Genomic DNA, 18,577 nt, shown 5'->3' with positions numbered 1-18,577 from the left:
ATCCTTTTAAAATCAATGAGATTTATGTTTAAGTAAGATTACAATGCTCAACACTTGTACTTGAAATTAAAGATCATTCTATTTTCACACAGAGATGAAGTTGGGAATAGATTCTAGGACCTATGTAATGGCTTCACATTTGCTACAACATAAAATGTACAATGGTTGTTCTGGGTTTTTCGGGCTCTTTGGCCGTGTTCTGAAGGTTGTTCTTCCTGACGTTTCGCCAGTCTCTGTGGCCGGCATCTTCAGAGGACAGCAACAGGTTGCTGTCCTCTGAAGATGCCGGCCACAGAGACTGGCGAAACGTCAGGAAGAACAACCTTCAGAACACGGCCAAAGAGCCCGAAAAACCCAGAACAACCATTAGATCCCGGCCGTGAAAGCCTTCGCAAATATATAAAATGTACAATTTTGAAGTTGTACCGCAACATAAAATGCAGGGCCATAACTAGGGTGGGTCAACTGCAGCCTTGCCACAGGGTGCCAAATTTAGAGAATGAGCCCCTTCCTCATCTAGAAGTCTGGTCTCCCACTATAGTCAAGAATGGTGGTAGAACAGGCCTCTGGGGGAATAGTGTGGAGGAACAATAGCTGGTACACCAGGCCTTGCTGAGGCAACAGAGGACAGATCTATCTGGGGCTCAGTATAGCAGGCCTCTGGCCCAGGAAATAATAGTGCCTAGATGGAGGGCTGAACTAAACAGATTGAGAGTAGATTAGGCTGCCCCATCAGAAGTGAGGTCCAGCTGGGTAGACCAGGCTTCTGGGCTGCACAGAGAAAGCCAGTTTATTAATACAGATGACATGCAAAACAGAAACAGAGAGAATACACTTTTAATGGGGGTGTACGTGTGTGATTTAGCTCTGACAGTGCTTCTGTATTGGAAAGGAGATGCTGACAAGGTGTTAATGGTATAATTATTTCTTGTATTATCTTCACATCATAAATTGCTAAGTTGATTTGGGAATGGTTTGCCCTTTAGTGCAGTTTTGATCACAGACACATTCTAAATGATAATAAAAAATAATACACGTATATACGTGACACAACACACAACAGTGATTTTAGTACTTTCAGCCTCTTCCACATATAAAAAATGAAGATCAATTATTTGCTATCTTTATGTGCAAACATAAAATTAAAAAGATGTAACTTTTCTTCCTTCACAACTGTTCTAAAAGGAAATAAGCAGCATAAAGTGATCTCCTAACATTTTGGTTGCTGTGAGAAATTTCTCCATAAACACATTTTCAATGTTACTAAAATTTAAGTCTGTTAACAATGACAGACCTGGGAGATCATTATTCGGTAACTGTGAGAAAAAATATTATGAAGCTAAACTCACTAACCATATAATCTTCTGCAGTTTTACCCAGAAACAAGTTCCATTGTTTCAGGTGGGGTCTGTTTAATTTCAAGTACATGTATTTATCACTAAGCCAGTGGACACTCACCTAAGACTAAACCCTACTGAACACAGTACAAATTATTTCTGCATATGCACACTTTCAATTTGTACAAGAATGTAGATTATTTAAAGTGTCAATTCAATCAAATTCATCATTCTCTCTTACTGGTTTTCCAAGAATGATGAAGCAGGTGGGCTTAGACAGAAGAAAGGTTCTGTCAGCTTCATCTTCATCATATATATCTACGAAAGGGTAAGGCTCCTCCTCCTTTTGAGACGTCATAATTACACCTGTATTAGGAGGGGGAAAAGAGTTTCAGTTAGTCAGATCATTAACAGCTTTGCATGCTGGAAGCCTTTGGAACTTACAAACCAAGGTCTGTCAGTCTAGAAGTGGGATGAACAACCCTGAGGACCTCCAGATGTTTGTTGGACTGAAACTACCAGATTACTGAATTCGCACCATTACTATACTGATTACTGCCTATGGGAGTTGCAGTCCAACATTTGGGGAGGGGGAGCACGTTGCCCACCCTTGGTCTAGAAGCCATTCTCAACAACCTAGGAGGAGCTGGGAACCCTTAGGTCATCAGGATGGTTTTGAAACACTGGAAGCAATTGCCCAGTGGTTAGCAACTGTGAGGATTGTAATCCAAAACAGTCAGAAACAGTGGTTCCTCATACTTGCCCCACAAAGCATGCAGATTAATTGAAGGACTACTTCGGGTTGGATGTAACTGTTCAAAACTTGACTTGGGTGCTCTAGAACAGCCATTCTCAACAAGGGCCGCAGGGTCATCCTTTTGGATTGCATCCTTGTTTGCCCACAGCCAAAGGCTTTCCTTGTTGGACAGGGGGCCCTGGAACCCGAAAAGAGCTCCTAAAGGGGCATTATTATAATAATTATTATTATTATTATAAAAAAAGAGCTGGGAATGGCTGGAAGTAAAACAGTACTGAACATCCATGACCACGAGATCATGGGCGAAACGTAACCCGCACAACAGCGATCGTGGTAATCGGGAGCTGCGGGAGGGGAAAGGGGAATTTGGCTGCCCCTCGCCTCAGGCAGCCGCCTGGGAAGAAGCACTTACTGCGTGAGGGGCCCCAAGATGGGTCCGGCAGCCTCAGTTTCGCCGGCGGACGAACTGCGCAGAGCACGGACTGGGGCGCCGTGATTTGTGTTTCCCTGTAACCGTGGAGACCGCGGCCCGCCCCCTCCCCCCCCCCCGGGCTTCACCCACGAGGGACGGTGTCAGCGGCAGGAGGCGAATTCATTACGAAAAAAGGGCGCCGGTGTGGTGGCACCGGTCGGATCGCGCTCGGATTCAAAAACCCACCATTTCTCTTTCGGAGCCCTTTGGGGTGCGGATTTCTTCTGAGGGTTAAATTACGAGTATATGGGCAAAAATAAGAGAGTCGGGCAAACTATTGCCTCTGTTTAATGAGTCACCAGAGTTATGTTACTGCGACTTTTCCGGAATCAAAATCCTCCTGTTTGTTTGCTTGTTTATTTACTTATACATACCCCGCCTTGCTCCTAAGCACTTCTTTGGAATTTACTGCTAACAGTAAATGACTCTGAACTGGGCTCCAAGTAAACATGTCTATTTAATTAGCTTATTTTGTGTTCCGCCTTTTCTTCAAAGCACGTCCACATTTTTCTTCTCGCAACGATTCCGGGAGTGACATTAAGGGGGGTTACCGGCCTAAGGTCGCCCAATGTTCCTTGTGGCGAACGGGAGGTCTGAATGCGGAAACCGCTGTACTAATCTCGCAATTAAGTATTATGCTACCCTACTAAGACCTGGCTCTAATTCTGCACGGGGGTGCAACGTTATGTTTAGTAGCACAACTGAACCTCCATGCACGGCGACACAGCAGCAAGCCCACTGAAGTATTTACAGATATACAGTATATAGGACTTCTGTGGACTTCAAAGTACCACATCAGCTTTTTTATACTGGAATTCAGTTCAGAACCAGCCCAGGAACGTTACCCTCCAGGGGAGGCAAGTATTCATTGGGTCTTCGCGCCAACTTTCCCGCCCACGGACACTGCCATAAAAACATTTGTTAGGATAAAGATGCAACGAATGTTCTGTATTGGTTTTGCAGCCATTGACGAAAGCTGATCTCTGGGAGCAGTTAATGCGATAGATTCCCTCCGATGGGGATAAACCGGAGTAGTGGAATAGATCGGGACGGCGACAAACTCCCGTTAAAAGGGACTGGGAAACTTATAGAGCGCAGGCGCGACGCGCTCCGTTCTTTCCCCCGTTCAATCTGACCGCCTGGAGGAGACAAAACTAACCCCGCTCCGCAGATTCGTAGTGAGAACGGGCACTATGCCCACACCTAAGATGGCTGCGGTGCCGACAAAGGCGGTCAGGTCAGGTGATACTGCGCGTTCCCTTTGCGTGTCATCCTCCCGCGACTGCGCGCAATGTAGGCAGAACGGCCCCCTCTGGGCGTTGCGAAGGGTTTTTATATAACTGCCGGTCCCGGCGTATTTCTTGGCGTGCGGTTGTGCCTTCCGTGGAGCGGAGCGGGGAGGCGCTTGTGGACCCTTCTACCCCAGTGCGGTATCCTTTGCGGGGTTAGGGCCAAACCTTCCCTCAAAAGGAGGAGGGGGCCCCTTAGGACGGTTCCCTGCTAGGGGCAGCCCCCCCGGTCCCCTGCGGCCGCCATGCCCGCGGCGGCTCCGATCATCAGCTCTGTGCAGAAGCTGGTACTGTACGAGACTAGAGCTGTAAGTAACCCCCGCAACGCCAGCTCTTCTCTCCCGCTGCCGGGCCGATTACTGGGCAGCTGTGAGACCTGTTATGGGAAGCGGCGAAGGCACCTGGTTGTTTATCTCTGAAGACCTCATATCTCACCCGAGTCCTTAGAGCGCAACGCTCTTGAGTTGAGATCCTATGAGACTGATCCCATGTCTGTTTACTCGGAAGTGCTATCGTGCTTGGTGGGATTTAATTGCCCATAGGATTTTATCTGAGACTTGCCTCTTGATAGGCCCTCTTGAACTCGGTGGGACTTACATCCAAGTAAATGTGCATATGAATGGGTTCATTGGTGCTTTACTCCCTGCTTTATTCCCTGCTTGCATCTTGAATGTTTCGGAAAGCATTAGTGTTAGTCAAGTGGTGGTAAATTTGGAAGCCCTGGTGCTCATCATGTCAGTCCATATATCCAGCCCCCCCACAAGATGAGTCCAAAATGCAAGCAGGTGGATTGGTCCATATTGACAGATGAGAAGCTCATTTGTGAAGCTAGTGCTTTTTACTTGCTCAGTTCAAGACTAAACCACTTTCAAATACTTAGCATTACAGCAGGGATAGCTTGTGGGAACTCTTTCTCTCTCTAAGCTACTGTGGGGATTGCAGCTGAGTTCAGAAGAAGTTGGGAAGCCTGAGTAGGGTGGTGGGTAATGCTATGGAAGCTGCTACTCAGAAAACCTTATGGTGTTGATTCTACAAGACCTGGCTCTGCTGTACCACTGGTTAATATCCTACAAGTAGCAAATGACTGGGAGATTTTAAATTCATCTGTTCTCTGTGGGCCTCTCAGGCCTACAACATTTCTCATAATACTTGGGCAAGGGTGAAGAAAGCCATAGGCAAGGATGAGAGAATTGTAGTCCAACAACATCTTAAGGACCACACATTTCATGTCCAAGGCTTAAGCCAGCCTTCATTTGCCAGTTCCGAACACCCCTCTCCAATGTGGTAAAATATCAGCAATTAAGGGAAGTGTAGTTCAACAGCGTCTGGGGAGCTGAGCCTGCAAATGGCTGACCTAAACCTCACTGCTCTGTGGTAGTTGTAATGTATCATTTTCTTTCCTCATAAATAGAAAAATACTAAATCACATGATTGATTTTTTTTGCAGAATAAAACATCTTAATATGAATGGATATTTGGCAGTTGTCAGCAACAAAATTGGAGTACTAGGAAGTTGGGGACAGAATACTTTAATGGAATCTATGTCAAGGCAAGGGACGTGGTGGCGCTGCGGGTTAAACCACAGAAGCCTCTGTGCTGCAGGGTCGGATGACCAGCAGTCATTAGAATGGAGTGAGCTCCCATCGCTTGTCCCAGCTCCTGCCAGCCTAGCAGTTTGAAAGCATGTAAATGTGAGTAGATAAATAGGTACCACCACGGTGGGAAGATAACAGCATTCTGTGTCTAGTCGTGTTGGCCACGTGACCAGACAAATGCTGTCTTAAGACAAATGCTGGCACTGTGGCTTGGAAACGGGGATGGGCACTGCACCCTAAAGTCAGACATGACTGGACAAATTGTCAAGGCTTACCTTTACCCATATGTCAAGGCAGTACAGTGGTGCCTCGCTTACTGATCGCTCCTTTGAGCGACGAAATTGCTTTGCAACACTGTTTTTGCGATCACAAAAGCGATAGCTTTCCAATGTTTCCTATGGGGGAATTTCACTTTGCAATGATTGCGTGGAAGCGACCATCGCAAAGCCCCCGTTTTTGGCCAACTGATCAGCAGTTCCAAAATGGCCGCCGGGTAAACAATATGGCCGCCCGCTGTGTTGCCTCGCTTTAGAGGCACCCAAAATGGCCACCGTAATGGAGGATCTTCGCATAAGGTCAGTTTTCAAGCCCATAGGAACGCATTAAACACATTTTAATGCGTTTCTATGGGCTTTTTTATTTCCCTTAGCGACGTTTTTCCTGGAACGGATTAACGTCGCTAAGCGAGACACCACTGTATTTGAATTCCTATTGCTTAGGATCAAATAGGACGGTGGGGAAAGCCTTAATATTGATTTCATGCCTATTTAAAGGCTTTCCAGAAGCATCTTGTTTGCTACTTTGGAAACAGCATAGAAAGGACCCTTGGCCTCATCTAGCCAAGTTATTTTGCTCTTCCGTTCTGGTAGAAAGATGAAAAAATTCCCTGGAACAATTGAGGGTGTGTTTACATAAGTTGTTTTTCCTGGTAATGTCTGCCCAGTTTGCAAGACATCTTGGGTGGGTGGAGCTACTGACTAATACTGCACATCCAGATTTCTTTTGCAAGGACAGTCAGACTTACATTAAACATTTCAGTTTCTTTTGAGAACCTGTCTGTAGAGTGAGAATGTTCCAGCATACTCTCCCAAAGGTATGCCCTTTTTAGTACCTCCTGGAGTGCAAAACTCCTGTAGTTTCTCAGAATTTATATGGAAGTTGTATACGGCAAGTACCTGAGATGAGGAGACAGTTACAACTCTTAGGGTAAAATCCTGTTGTGTAAATTATGCTGTGTAAGGCTGATGACAGCATCAGCTGTGGTAATTTTGTAGAAATTAGACATTATCAACATCTCCCTGAAGGTCCCAAGGCATCATTTTCATTGCTGGAAAGCTGTTGGAGGCTACAGAATGGGAGGGGGAATCTACTTACCAGAAATTGTGGTTGCTAGGATCTCAGCAGCAGCAAGTTTTGGTAATTAAAGAGTCCTCCACCCCATCCTGCAGCCCACAACAACTTTCTGATGGTGAAAGTGTTTATACAGGATCTCTAAGAGAACTCAGAAATGTTTAATTTTTGAAAAATCATATGGGTATCATCAGCCTTATGCAGTGTAACTTATGGCAAAAGGATCTAAACCTCAAAGTCACAATATCATAAGATACCTTCCTTGTTAGTCTAGGCTTGTGTGGATTCTCTGGCAAAACATGGCTACAGAAGACTAAAACCTTTCATCTTTCTGTATTAGAATACAAAAGCTTGAACTGCATAGGAAAATTTGTAATTTTGGAATTTTGAATCATTTGACATTTAATCAGTTTAATATGAAGAATAAAAACATGCTGTTTAGCCCATGTATTATGTTCTGATGACTTACTCTACTTTGAGATTACTGTCAGGAAGGTAGATGTTACCATATTTTTTGCTCCATAAGATGCACCTGACCTTAAGACGCACCTAATTTTTAGAGGAGGAAAACAGGGAAAATATATTCTGAACCAAATAGTGTAATAAAATATTTAATAAACTATAACAGAATAACATTTCAACCATGTAAAGTGAACAGCAGTCAACAGTTGCATTAAGAACCATTACCACTGTCGTTAACAAATGGAGAGACTTAAATAAATTTGTGTACCATAAATTTAAGTCAAGTACATATAGACCATTATCAGCCAGTGATAAGACCTATATCACACTACCTTTATTTTACATTTCCTTTCATCCACCTCATCCCCATGCTTATAGAAATGCCTCAATGACAGATGAGATTGTTGTGCAACTCTGCCCAGCTACAGCTCAAGCCTATAAGTTAGAAATGGTTTGTCTGATTTGGCACTGCATTGAGAGGTCCATTTTAGTTGTGTGGAGGTTAAATAGTGGAATTAAACTATTTAACAGCTGGTTTTCCTTATTTATTTTAGGTTATGCAAAAGAACAGCAACACAAAGCTTAACCTGATCCCATTCACATGCAGTAGCACATGCTCAGCATAAGACATAATTGAACGTTTATAGTATGCAAGGCACAACAGGTTATTCAACACAAAGCCAGGAACAGTGTTCTTGGCGAGCCAAAAAACCTGAATACAAACTATAATAGCTGAAATCAGGAAGCAGGTACAGTGCACCCTTGACTTACAGACGGCTTGACTTACAGACTTTTTGAGTTACAAACTTCTCTGGCCGCAAAATTTAGGTTTGACTTGCAGCCTGAGAATTGACTTACAGACCAGAAAAAAACCCAAAATGGAACAAAAATGGCCTGTTACGGGATTAATCGGTTTTCAATGCACTGTAGGTCAGTGGAGACTTGACCTACAGACTTTTTGACTTGAGAACCGCCTTCCAATATGGATTAAGTTCTCAAGTCAAGCCCCCACTGTACTGTAATCCAGTTAGAAGTCATGAAGAATTTTGACTTTTTTAATTTTCAAACTACTGTATCAGCAAATGTAGTATGTGCTATGGGCAAAAACACAAACCAAATAACTATGCCCTGTCTCTGAGACTTCCTGGCCCTGTTCTTATTTAGATACATCAAAGAGATACCACAACCATAAGGACTTGGAAACAACTAAAAGTAAGACTGAATTTTGCTTTCCCATGTATGAAGGGTTAATTTGTGATCAGCAGCCAAGTTTGTGTTCTGGCTCATAAAGCACAGTTAGTTTCCTTGCTGTGACACCCTTTGGAAATACGTTCTCTATTAGATGCCCAGAACTAGTTGAAAAGTTTGTAAGTTGAATCCAAATTTCCCATAGGAATGCATTTAAAATTAATTAATGCATTCCTATGGGGGGAAAAAAGTCAGAAACTAAAAAAAATTTTAAAAGAAAATCAGTTACCAGGTACTGTAGACTGAGCCTGGCTCCTCACAGTGCCCCCGAACAGCCGAAAAAGAGCACCAAACAGCTAAAAGCCAGCACCCAGCAGGCAGCCATTTTGTGCTCTTCTCGGCTCCTTCCCCCTCCCTTTCCCCATCTAACAGCTGATTGGTGCTGGTCTGAAAGGCTTCCCAGGCAGATTTTAATGCAAAACTAGCAGCTTTTAAAGGAAGTATGCACGTTTCTACACAAGCAGGTTTCAACTCAAACGGACCACCTTTTCACCCAAGCACGGTTTAACCCAAAACAAGCAGCTGTTAAACTAAATTTTACATTTTAAAATGACAATACCAGGCAGTCCCAGGTCTCTCTCCCAGCTCTCTAACTGCTTAGACTAGCAAGGAAGCAGACAAGCAGCCTCTTCGCTAACTGAAAGTTTGAATTTCTCGCTTTCCCTGCCTTTCCTGCACATTAGGTATGCTAATATCTGTGCACTGGAGGATTGTGGCTGGAACACCTGGCACCTGATGGGGTTCCCGCGGTGCACCCCAAAACACTGAGGAGCTCTCTTAGCTTCTGGTGTAACTGGGGCTGTGCAGCCCTGTTCTGAGCAGGAGGTGCAGCTGGGGGGTCACTGTGCCTGGGGGGGCAGGAGGTGCAGGGGCCATTCCAACTCATACTTACCTGGCAGGGGAGATACCATGATCATGAAAGTGGTTTTCCCAGGGTGAGGCTTATCCATTGCACTTTGTGTGTGCTGATCCCTGTGATTTCCCCAAATGTGGGAAAATCAACTGCACAATTTGTAGTAGTGGAGGACTGTGTTTGTGCTTTCCCCTGGTTTTTCTAGAATCACTCTTTCCACTTTGGTCCTTGGCTGTTTTCACTGCCCTCTGCCATTCATATTTGCTGCCATAGGCCTGGTGGCCCTGCTGGCTTTCCAGGTGGGCTCCAGGAGGCAGATCCTGGAAAGTCAGCAGTGCAGATGGCAGAGTGGTGAGGTCTAATGTGGCTGCCACGGCGAACAGCCTCTGGTGCCAGTTCAGAGGCCTCCCAGCACAGCGGTGGGAGGCACCTGGAGGTGGTGGGAGGCTTCTGGGTGGTGGTGGCTGAACCCTTTTTTACAGTATTCACTCCATAAGATGCACATACTTCCCCCCCCCACTTTTTTGGGGAAAAACTGCATCTTATGGAGTGAAAAATATGGTATATATCTTCCTGTTTCTTAGGGAACTGACTTCTAAGTACATCAAATTGTCCATTTTTTCAATCTTGTCTATTCTGTACTCCACAGCCTTGTGTAAATATAGATACTGTCTTATAACTGTGGCAGAATGGAAATCACTAGCAAATGCTATAGTATTTGGATACTGTTCCAAAGTATAAATGTCTGTAAATTCTAATCGGGTATAAAGCACTGTTACTTTAAGCTGCCTTCACATTTATTGTTGAAAAATTCTGTTGGATATATGAAGTATGCTTTTCATTCAAACGTCAAATTTTCTCAAATCCATGGAAGTTCATTAGTAAAAATGGTGTTGCTTATTGCTTATAGTGGGCACTAATACATTTTGCAATCAAAGGCATCTAAAGGCGGTGTGGGCGAAGCAAGCTGTTAGGTGTACTTTTGTAGTTTTTTCACATCTGCTTTCTCTAGAAAGTGGTTTTGTGCTTGTATGTTTGTTTTTAAAGCTCCTGGTTGCTTAGAAAAGGCCATCCTAATAAATATGACCTTTTCTACCTTTCATTTTATGTTTTAATGCCAGGCCAGGACAACTTTGGGTCATGTGTATTTTCATGGAAAGAATATCAACAATGTTTGTACACACAAATTACTGCTGACAGTGATCAGTTGTTTGGTTTCCTTTCCATGTTACAATCCGAAGTAGCAGAAATTGAATCCAGAATAGATATTTAGAGATGGGCCATGGAAGTAGAAACCAATTAGGGGGGAAACAGCTTTTGTGTGGGACTGTTGCCTGGCTACTTATGGATCAACATGTATTTAAGTGTTTCGCATTCTGTGATTGGAGTACTTCTAGTGATTTTTATCATATGCATGTTCTTTTCCATGTATGTGTTTTTTACTCAGATTGTGGACATGGTCCTCTTCAGCAGAGATTGCTTCCCTGATAAAATATAGTCCCTTCCTTACTGCCGACTGAAGTGAAGGGGGAAAAGTACAGACTACACTGGGGTCTTGACTTAAGAACGGCTCGAGTTAAGAACATTTTGACTTAAGAACCGCTCTCATAGGAAAGTATTGACTTGACTTACATACTTAGATTTGAGTTAAGAACTGAAAAAAACCCACGTGGGAGGCAGGGAAAGTGCAAAATGTGAACTTTCAGTTAACTGTTGGCCAGTGAAAAGGGTGCCTGTCTGCTTCCTCACTCCTCCCAGCGTTTAGAGAGTGGATTGGGAGACAGTCTTCGGACTGCCTGGTGCTGTACTGCCTGGACTGTATTTTCCCTGCCTTCCCTGAACCTTTCTTGACCTAAGAAAAAAAGAAACAAAATATCCCCCTCTAGTGGTCGAAGGCAGAATAGCAGCTTCCCATTAGTTTCTATGGACGGAAAAGAGCAGATACGGATCAAATGGTTTTCAATGCATTCCTATGGGAAATGCAGATTTGACCTGAGAACTTTTTGACTTGAGAACCACCTTCCAATACAGATTAAGTTCTCAAGTCAAGACCCCACTGTAATAGGTTCTGTTTGGCACAAAGTTAGAATTGCAGCCCACTCATGATTTCTAGAGAGTGATCCAGAATTGGATTGGAAAGAACAGTTTCCAAATTCTTGGTTCTGCATGACTGTGGCAGTCTTAATTTGATGAAATACAAAAAAGTTTTAAAGTTTCCCCCCACCCTTTGTGTGTGTGTGTGTGGGGGGAAATCGTCCCTTCAAGCAACAGTGAGATTTCTGATTTTTCTTGTTCACGTTTCTGCAATTTGTGCAAACTGTCCCTCCATAAAACCTGCCTCGTTTCACTTTTAGAAATAAGATTCGTATAGCAAACAATAAAAAGATGGGTGAGTTGTTTCATAGAAGCAAACAACCACCATGAGGCTTCTGATCCTTCAGATTCCATGCGACAAAGCAGCAGGTGTTGTTTTACACAATTGGCATTAAAGCATCATTGTGCATTAATAGTTTTTGCCATACCATCCCTAGGGCCTTCCTAATAATGTGTTATCCAAACTGTGAGTGTTCCTTATGTTTCCCGTACCATACATATGCGTGCCATCTCATCTTTATATCGTGTCCCTCTAGTTTCATAAGTCTTTGATTTTCTAAAGTTATCCATTCTTTAATCCAGGTCATCGTGCAGGCCTTGTAATATAATAACCAATTCGGCAAGCCCACTCCCCCCCTTTCTTTCAGATCTTGTAGCAGTTTAAGTTTTATTCTTGGCTTCTTAGGTTTCCAGAGAAAATTTGATGTTAATCTGTCCAAGTCTTTGAAATATTTAAAATTCAGTAGTATTGGGAGATTTTGAAACAGGGATAGGAGTTTGGGTAAGATCATCATTTTTATTGCTGATATTCTTCCCATAAATGTGAGCTGTAGTTTGCTCCAATCCTCCAGATTTTTCTGAATTTCTTTCTGTATTGCTAGGTAAATCTCTTTCATTAAATTGCTTGGTTTTTTAGTAATAGTCACACCTAAATATTTAATTTTTTTCACCGGCTCAAAATTAGACTTTCGTGCTAATTTTTCAACATCTTCCTTCTTTATGTTTTTTGTCATAAATTTTGTTTTTTGATAATTTTAAATCTAGAATGGATAATTGGCTATTGCACATGCATATTTGACTTACATTGATCAGATAACTAACATCTGGTCAACAAGCCCGACAAAGTGGGCTTTATTTTCCTAAAGTTTGTGCCATGATCAATGTTAGACTCTGGTGTGACAAAACTCTTTATCTGTGGTTGTGTTCATCACAGCTATGTTGGTAATAAATGGCTGCTTTGATTTCTTTAACTTTGTATGTCATTCATCAATGGTTTTCCCTCTTTTTTCCCCTTTTTCCAAAAAATAAAAATCCAGCGATATTTTCTTGTTGGGAGCAATCATGCAGAAACCAAATACCGTGTTTTGAAAATTGATCGCACAGAACCCAAAGATTTGGTTGTTATTGATGACAGGGTGAGTACTTCACAATTCAATATGTTATTTTTAAAAAGTCATTGAAAGTGAAACATTTCAGCATGTTCAGTTCAAATGAAATAAAAGCCTTTTAGACAATTTTTCTGCTAATGTTTCTTTCCAAAATACCTGCTTCTCTGTAGCTTTCCAATAGGAAATCTAAGTACAGTACATAGGAAATGAATGGATAGGATTTGGGAGAGGAGAATATAGTCTAAAAACCAGAGATTTTTAGACAGGGTTTTCCCTTCTTCTTATAAAATTAGCTTCTTCCTATGAAAGGGTTCCTCCTGTTAAAGAAAAGCAACCTTTGACTTCATTTTAAAATAGAGTTATAGATTTTTCTAGAATATATAGAAAAATGTTTTACTGTACTCTTTTGCTGGGATGGAAGACTGGCACTTTGGAAGCTTACTATTGGAGATTCCTTAGCTGAAATTCCTTAGCTTGAATAGTTATGCTGGCGTAAAACAATTCTGAAAGTGAATTGCCTCAAGTTAAGAAATCACCACAGAAATGAAATGTTAGGTATTGAGTCCTATACCTCTGCACACAATAGATAATGTCACGGTTGATTTCTTAACTTGAAGCAATTCATCTGTAAAAGTTACACTATGCTGGCATAACTACCTAAAACAATTGGACTATTAATTTCATGTGGTTGTATGTGATTTTTTTTAAGATGTGGGAGAATTTAGAGATACTTTCTCCCTGATTATCATGTTTTGCCTCTGAAACCCCTGATTATGGGGGAATTTTGCCATAACCTTGTTATTCACAATGAGCTTATTCGGCCAGGTGGTATACAAGACATTGCTATAGAAGTGTTTCATAAAGGGGCCATATCCCCACCCCCATGGTGTAAAAGCCTGGTGGGGTGCATTCAGGACCCTTATATCAAAGGGAGGTTTTCAACTTGTTCTCTCTTTTGGTTCCTCTGACAGCTGGTGGAACAAAGTTGTTGAACTCTGTTCTGAGGTTAAAATCCTAAATGATGGATGTCTCCTTTAGACCCTTAAAACCATGGCTCCTGTTTCCTAACAGGAAAGCCCCTTCTTTGCTTAGAGAAAAGAAAAGAAACCATTCTTTCTTTTTAGTCTGAAACTATGTATGGTAAGCTTCTAGAACTAAAACAGAGAAGTCACTGTTCAGCAACCAAGACAACGGAGAATCTGGTTATCAAAAATATGCCAATTTATTTTTTATAAACCTAACAGTAATATAAAGAACTGGAGGATGGATCTTATTCAATGTATGACAGGTCTGTATGTTATATGCATGTATCTTTAATATGCCTTTATCTCAAAGACAAACTGCCTCGCCTGAAATGTGTATGTAAATTAAAGGTTAAGAACCACAGATTTATGTACTGCATGCAGATAAGTGGTGAAATGGCTGTCTATGTAGCCACTGAGAACCAATAAGAATTATCAAGGCATAAGGATGCATTTAGTGATCTCTTTTTACAGCCCAGAAAGTGAGTTTTGAAATTGGTGCCTGTAGAAACATTAATACTGAGAATGTCATGTGGAAACATACCACCATATAGATTTTTTTAGGAATAATACAGTGTGAACAACAGTCATCACAAAGCATAACGTCCTGTTGAAGCCTTCTCCTGGAAAATTCCCATTATTTCCAATATTGGAATGCCCTGTGTGCATCATGCCAGATTTGTTCTGCAAGTACTTTTTGAGCTGTGCGTTTTACATCTGATTTGCCCTATATCACAAGTGAAAAAAACAGATTGGGTATTGCTCATTCCTGCCAGTTAATCTTTTTGAACATGCATATGGAGACATTTTTGCCTCTGCAGAGGAACTCAGTTGTCTCAGTTCCTGGAGACTTGTACTTACATAAGGCACTGTAAATAGCCAACAGACTAAGTTGTATGATGTGTGACTCAAAGGGTTGGTTGAGAGGAAGACATTTTCGTGATGGACAGTTTTCCTGAGGATCTGGATGCAGGGAAGCTTGAATAATTCAATCTTTGCAAATTTTGACAGCAACCCCCATGATTGCAGGTTTATGCGCACATTGGAACTCAATGGCTTTCACACCTACTGAATGTTCACTGCTGAACACAGTTCACTGCAGAAAAACCTTGTTACATTACATTCCAAAATTTACCATTTGGAGAGAGAAAAGATGCTTATATGCTTGTGAAATTTCCTGGGGATTGGAAAATATATCACAGTTCAGTGTGGAAAGGCATACAACACACTGATAGATGGGAAATGGTACCAACTATAAACAGATTGGCCAAAATGCTGTTGTGCAAGTTATGACTGTGGAAGTGTGGCCTCATCAGGGGAGTTATTTTCAAAAATTAAAGACTTCCTTCTATTCAACAGAATTTTTAGATGAGCACTGTTTTAGATAAATGTATTACTTTTTAATTTTAAGCATGTATATACCCAACAAGAAGTGCGGGAACTGCTTGGGCGCTTAGATCTGGGGAACAGGACAAAAATCGGGCAGAAAGGCTCCTCTGGGTTATCACGTGCTGTCTCTGCTTTCGGTATAGTAGGTAAGTCATGTCTTTTATTTGCTTACTGGATTTGAAGATAGAGGGTCAGGGGATTGCAAGCAGAGATTTTGTGAAAACCAGCCAATCAATCAATCAATCAATCAATCAATCAATCAATCAATCAATCAATCAATCAATCAATCAATCAATCAATCAATCAATCAATCAATCAAAACAAATGCAGCAAAACAAAGAAAAACCAATTTGCCCACCTAAAAAAGAATAAAAACGGAAGAGTACTGGTAATTTGGTGCAGTCAAATCAGTACAATTGTTATGTATTATCAACAGAGATTTGATAGCTGTGTTTCTGGGAAGTACCATATAATAGAACCAGCATTAACTTCCATGCTCCAATAACATGCAGTAATTGATTTCAAGCCAACTTGGGTTCTTTTCCATAAATTATAGGAGCCATCCTGAGGGTGCCAAGAAAAGCAATCCCCTGTGAAGAATCTCCACTCAAGTAACAAAAGCTCCAAAAGACCCAATTTGTATATTTCTCCATCATAAAAAAAAACCTTATATCTACATAGTTAGCAGTTTTTGATAGTTACCATTTGTTTACAAATCTGCTGTCTCATGATGGCAGTGGTTTCTGTGTGGCTGACATGAAGCAACCCTTAAACTCACTGCAGATAACTGGCTAATGTGTAGGCTGAAATCTAGTTTTCACAGATTGCTTATTTAGTTTGCACCCTTGTTTCATCTGTGGAATGCTCTTCTTGGGTCTTGCTCCTGTTGGTCTTTGGGGTAGATGACCGCTGACGTGCAAATGCATCACCCCATTGATTTCACTTGGATCAACCATGTTAAATTGCAGCCCTGTGGTTTCAAACAGTAGCTGCTACAAGAATGAATATAACGTTTAATTAATGCATGCCTAATATGTGGTTGTGTGATGTCTCAACTATATCTGAGATTTAAAAAAAATTATTTGGTTTTAAAATCTCTGTCCTGTGAAAACAAGAGAGTAGAAGAGTCACATAGCAGATATAAGATAGCTTAGCAAAGTTAAAAGCTTGGTGAAATAAAACAGTCTTTGTCTTATTTAGAAGTCCAGGCAATAGCCAAAGTTGCACAGAAGAAGCAAGTTCACGGAAAAGATTTTTCTCTCCTCGTATTTCACATTAAAAATAAATAAATTAAAAATCTAGAATTTGGGGGGGGGGGGAAGGAAGGACTTAATAGATTTTGTGTATGATGTCTCATGGGGGGCTATGGCAGGAGTGAGCAGACTGATGAGAACAAAAATTTTGCATCACTTGTACTGGATTTGTAATTTGAGTGGTTCTATCCTGCCAAAGCAGCCCCATTAAGTGGGCTAATTTGCATTTACAGTGGGCTGCAGAAAAGGTACAGCTGAATGGCTCAAGGAAGGTATTCCATAACAAATGGTGTTTTGAGTGCTTTCTTTTCATCTTGAAGTTTAACTTCCCATTATTACAATATGCATACAGTATTTCTATATGTATACAAGTAGCTGTGCATTTGTCTTCACCAGCACTACAGTATCAGCCCAGATACCTAGAATTCTTGGTTGATGGGTGGCTAGATGACTTGGAAATCTTGTGAAGTTTAAGGAATGAAAAGTTATGTCAAAATTATAGAATACTGAGGATGAAAAATTAAATTTCAGTGAACAGCCTGAAGGATAATAGTCTGGATGCAGTGTTTTCTATTCTACCAGACAGATATTCTTTACTCTGTATTGATGAAAAGTTACTCCAAGTCACAGCTTATAAGGACAAAGTGTGGAAAAATAACTAGTCACTGCACGATCAGCCACATTGCCGTATCAGACAGCAATAGGTAATATTTCAGTTTCCTTAGCTCACCCCAGGCTGTGACATGATGAAATATGCCTTGAGAATCCACTAAATAATTGTAGAAAAGAATTGAGATCAGAAGCAATTTTGAAAAGCAATGTTTAATGTATGTTCATTAATGAACATACATAACTTTAAAAAGAAATGCTGTTTTAATAAAAAATTTGTAAAATACAGTGTTTTTCCTCATGTCTACCCTTTTTTTAATTGTTGGAAAGTATGTGTTGTTATTGGAAATCTTGAAAAGGCTTGGGATTGGTTTTAACTTTCTGCCAGTATATTGAACCAAATGACAAATACAAATGAGATGGAAAGCAATTTATTCTTTTCCCTGTAGGGTTTGTCAGATTTTTAGAAGGTTACTATATTGTGCTAATTACAAAGAGAAGAAAGATGGCAGATATTGGAGGACATGCAATCTATAAAATAGAAGATACAAGTATGATTTACATTCCAAATGATGCTGTACGAGTAACTCACCCTGATGAGGCAAGGTAAACAATCCCTTTTCATGAAGTTCTGTTTCTCTTTAAGATAGCATCACATGCAGAGGAGGCTTATTTATTGAATGATATTCAGACAGAGCTGGCTGGTTGGTTTTGTAAATCTTATTTTTCACTCTTTACATACGTTCCTGAAGTCTAAAGCCACAGAGTATAATTGGTTCATTTAATTCGATATATGAAATCTAGGCTCCACTTTCTCTTCATTCTTGAATCCCTAGGTTATCTGCTCACTGTCTTGATCCTTGGGCTATTCTTTTAGAAGATTTCTATTTGTTATCTGACTACTTCTTTCTTCCAGAAACCTTGGATTCTCTCAGCAACTTCTAGTATCCAGTCTTCTCCATGCCCTAACAATTCTTTCTGTCCCCAGTAGACTATGTTAGGATTTCTGTTCCTCCTTCATACATCTTTTGCTTAATACAAACAAGTTGGACTTTTTACAGACATTACGAACCATTCCAGCCATTTCTTGCACCTTTCTGACAGGAACAACAAAAGTTTCAGTTGCCCCTGTGACGATTACCCACATGTCCCCTGCTTGTTTCACCAAACAATGAGCTCACAGAGTATCCCAACATGCCCTTTATCTCGCTGCCACCAGTTGATCTGTTTAGCAACTATGTTTCCTATAACGACTGAGGTCCATTCAGTACTTAACTTTGAAATAAGAACAGGTTTATTGATTACAAGTTGTTTCAGGAATAATTCTTAAGCACATTCTTAAAGTTACATAAAGCATTCGGTTTTTTTCTTTAACTTCTATCTTAACTAATAGCAATAACCCTCTCACTGTTCACTCTTTAAGCTTTCTCTCTGCCTCAAAACCCAAACCTTCTCTTCC

The 18,577-nt window shown here is 41.2% G+C and overlaps 2 protein-coding genes and 1 non-coding gene across 7 annotated transcripts in view; 2 read left to right on the top strand and 1 right to left on the bottom strand.

The window, feature by feature from the left end:
• Positions 1-2,612, bottom strand: part of AK9 (adenylate kinase 9) — an 87,182-nt gene extending 84,570 nt beyond the window's left edge. For 3 of the 4 annotated variants that reach the window (XR_013541554.1, XM_072997956.2, XM_078385147.1), the window contains exons 1-2: positions 2,507-2,612; positions 1,579-1,703 (exon numbers count right to left, since the gene is read on the bottom strand). Coding sequence is in view for 2 of the 4 variants with exons in the window: in XM_072997956.2 (XP_072854057.2) it covers positions 1,579-1,695 (117 nt within the window). In the remaining 2 variants the exon portion in view is untranslated. The remainder of the gene's footprint in view (positions 1-1,578; positions 1,704-2,506) is intronic. The other variant, XM_078385148.1, reaches the window with a different exon arrangement.
• A 1,242-nt stretch (positions 2,613-3,854) lies between these two features.
• Positions 3,855-18,577, top strand: part of FIG4 (FIG4 phosphoinositide 5-phosphatase) — an 87,686-nt gene continuing 72,963 nt past the window's right edge. The window contains exons 1-4 of one of the 2 annotated variants that reach the window (XM_020801341.3): positions 3,855-4,163; positions 12,774-12,872; positions 15,279-15,402; positions 17,568-17,724. In XM_020801341.3, the coding sequence (XP_020657000.2) occupies positions 4,101-4,163; positions 12,774-12,872; positions 15,279-15,402; positions 17,568-17,724 (443 nt within the window). In that variant the 5' untranslated portion in view covers positions 3,855-4,100. Of the gene's footprint in view, positions 4,164-10,810; positions 12,873-15,278; positions 15,403-17,567; positions 17,725-18,577 lie in introns of both variants that reach the window. The other variant, XM_072997976.2, reaches the window with a different exon arrangement.
• Positions 9,395-9,558, top strand: LOC140703650 (U1 spliceosomal RNA). Its single transcript, XR_012082952.2, has one exon. It is a non-coding gene; the product is annotated as a U1 spliceosomal RNA (small nuclear RNA).

Source organism: Pogona vitticeps, chromosome 1, assembly GCF_051106095.1.
Source record: "Pogona vitticeps strain Pit_001003342236 chromosome 1, PviZW2.1, whole genome shotgun sequence".
In the NCBI taxonomy this organism is placed as follows: Eukaryota; Metazoa; Chordata; class Lepidosauria; order Squamata; family Agamidae; genus Pogona; species Pogona vitticeps.
The sequence above is the reverse complement of the archived record's forward strand: the minus strand, read 5'-3'. Positions and strand labels throughout refer to the sequence as shown.